General features: G+C 72.0%; 1 protein-coding gene across 1 annotated transcript in view; it reads right to left on the reverse strand.

Moving 5' to 3' along the window:
- LAPTM4A (lysosomal protein transmembrane 4 alpha) overlaps positions 1 to 250 on the reverse strand; it is a 13,557-nt gene extending 13,307 nt beyond the window's left edge. Inside the window, exon 1 of the mRNA XM_014956831.1 lies at positions 57 to 250. Coding sequence (XP_014812317.1) covers positions 57 to 155 — 99 coding nt within the window. The 5' untranslated portion in view covers positions 156 to 250. The remainder of the gene's footprint in view (positions 1 to 56) is intronic.

Below are 250 nucleotides of genomic sequence, written 5' to 3' on the forward strand. Positions count from 1 at the left end.
CACCGCCCCCTCAGCGGCGCCGGCCGCCCCCCCCGCGCCCCGCGCCCGTCTCTCACCATGTACCAGGTACCCAGGATAATGGTACCGGTCCGCACATGGAAGCAGCCGCAACAGCGGGTGCTGTAGAAGCGATCCCGGCCCCGCTTGAACGTCATGGTGGCGGCAGCGGCGACGCCGAACTCCCGCCTGCAGGCCCGCCGCCCGCCCTTCTACCAGCTACTTCCCCTCCGCCTGAGGGCCCCGAAACCCC

This window comes from Calidris pugnax, unplaced genomic scaffold, assembly GCF_001431845.1.
Source record: "Calidris pugnax isolate Ruff unplaced genomic scaffold, ASM143184v1 scaffold171, whole genome shotgun sequence".
Lineage (NCBI taxonomy): Eukaryota > Metazoa > Chordata > Aves > Charadriiformes > Scolopacidae > Calidris > Calidris pugnax.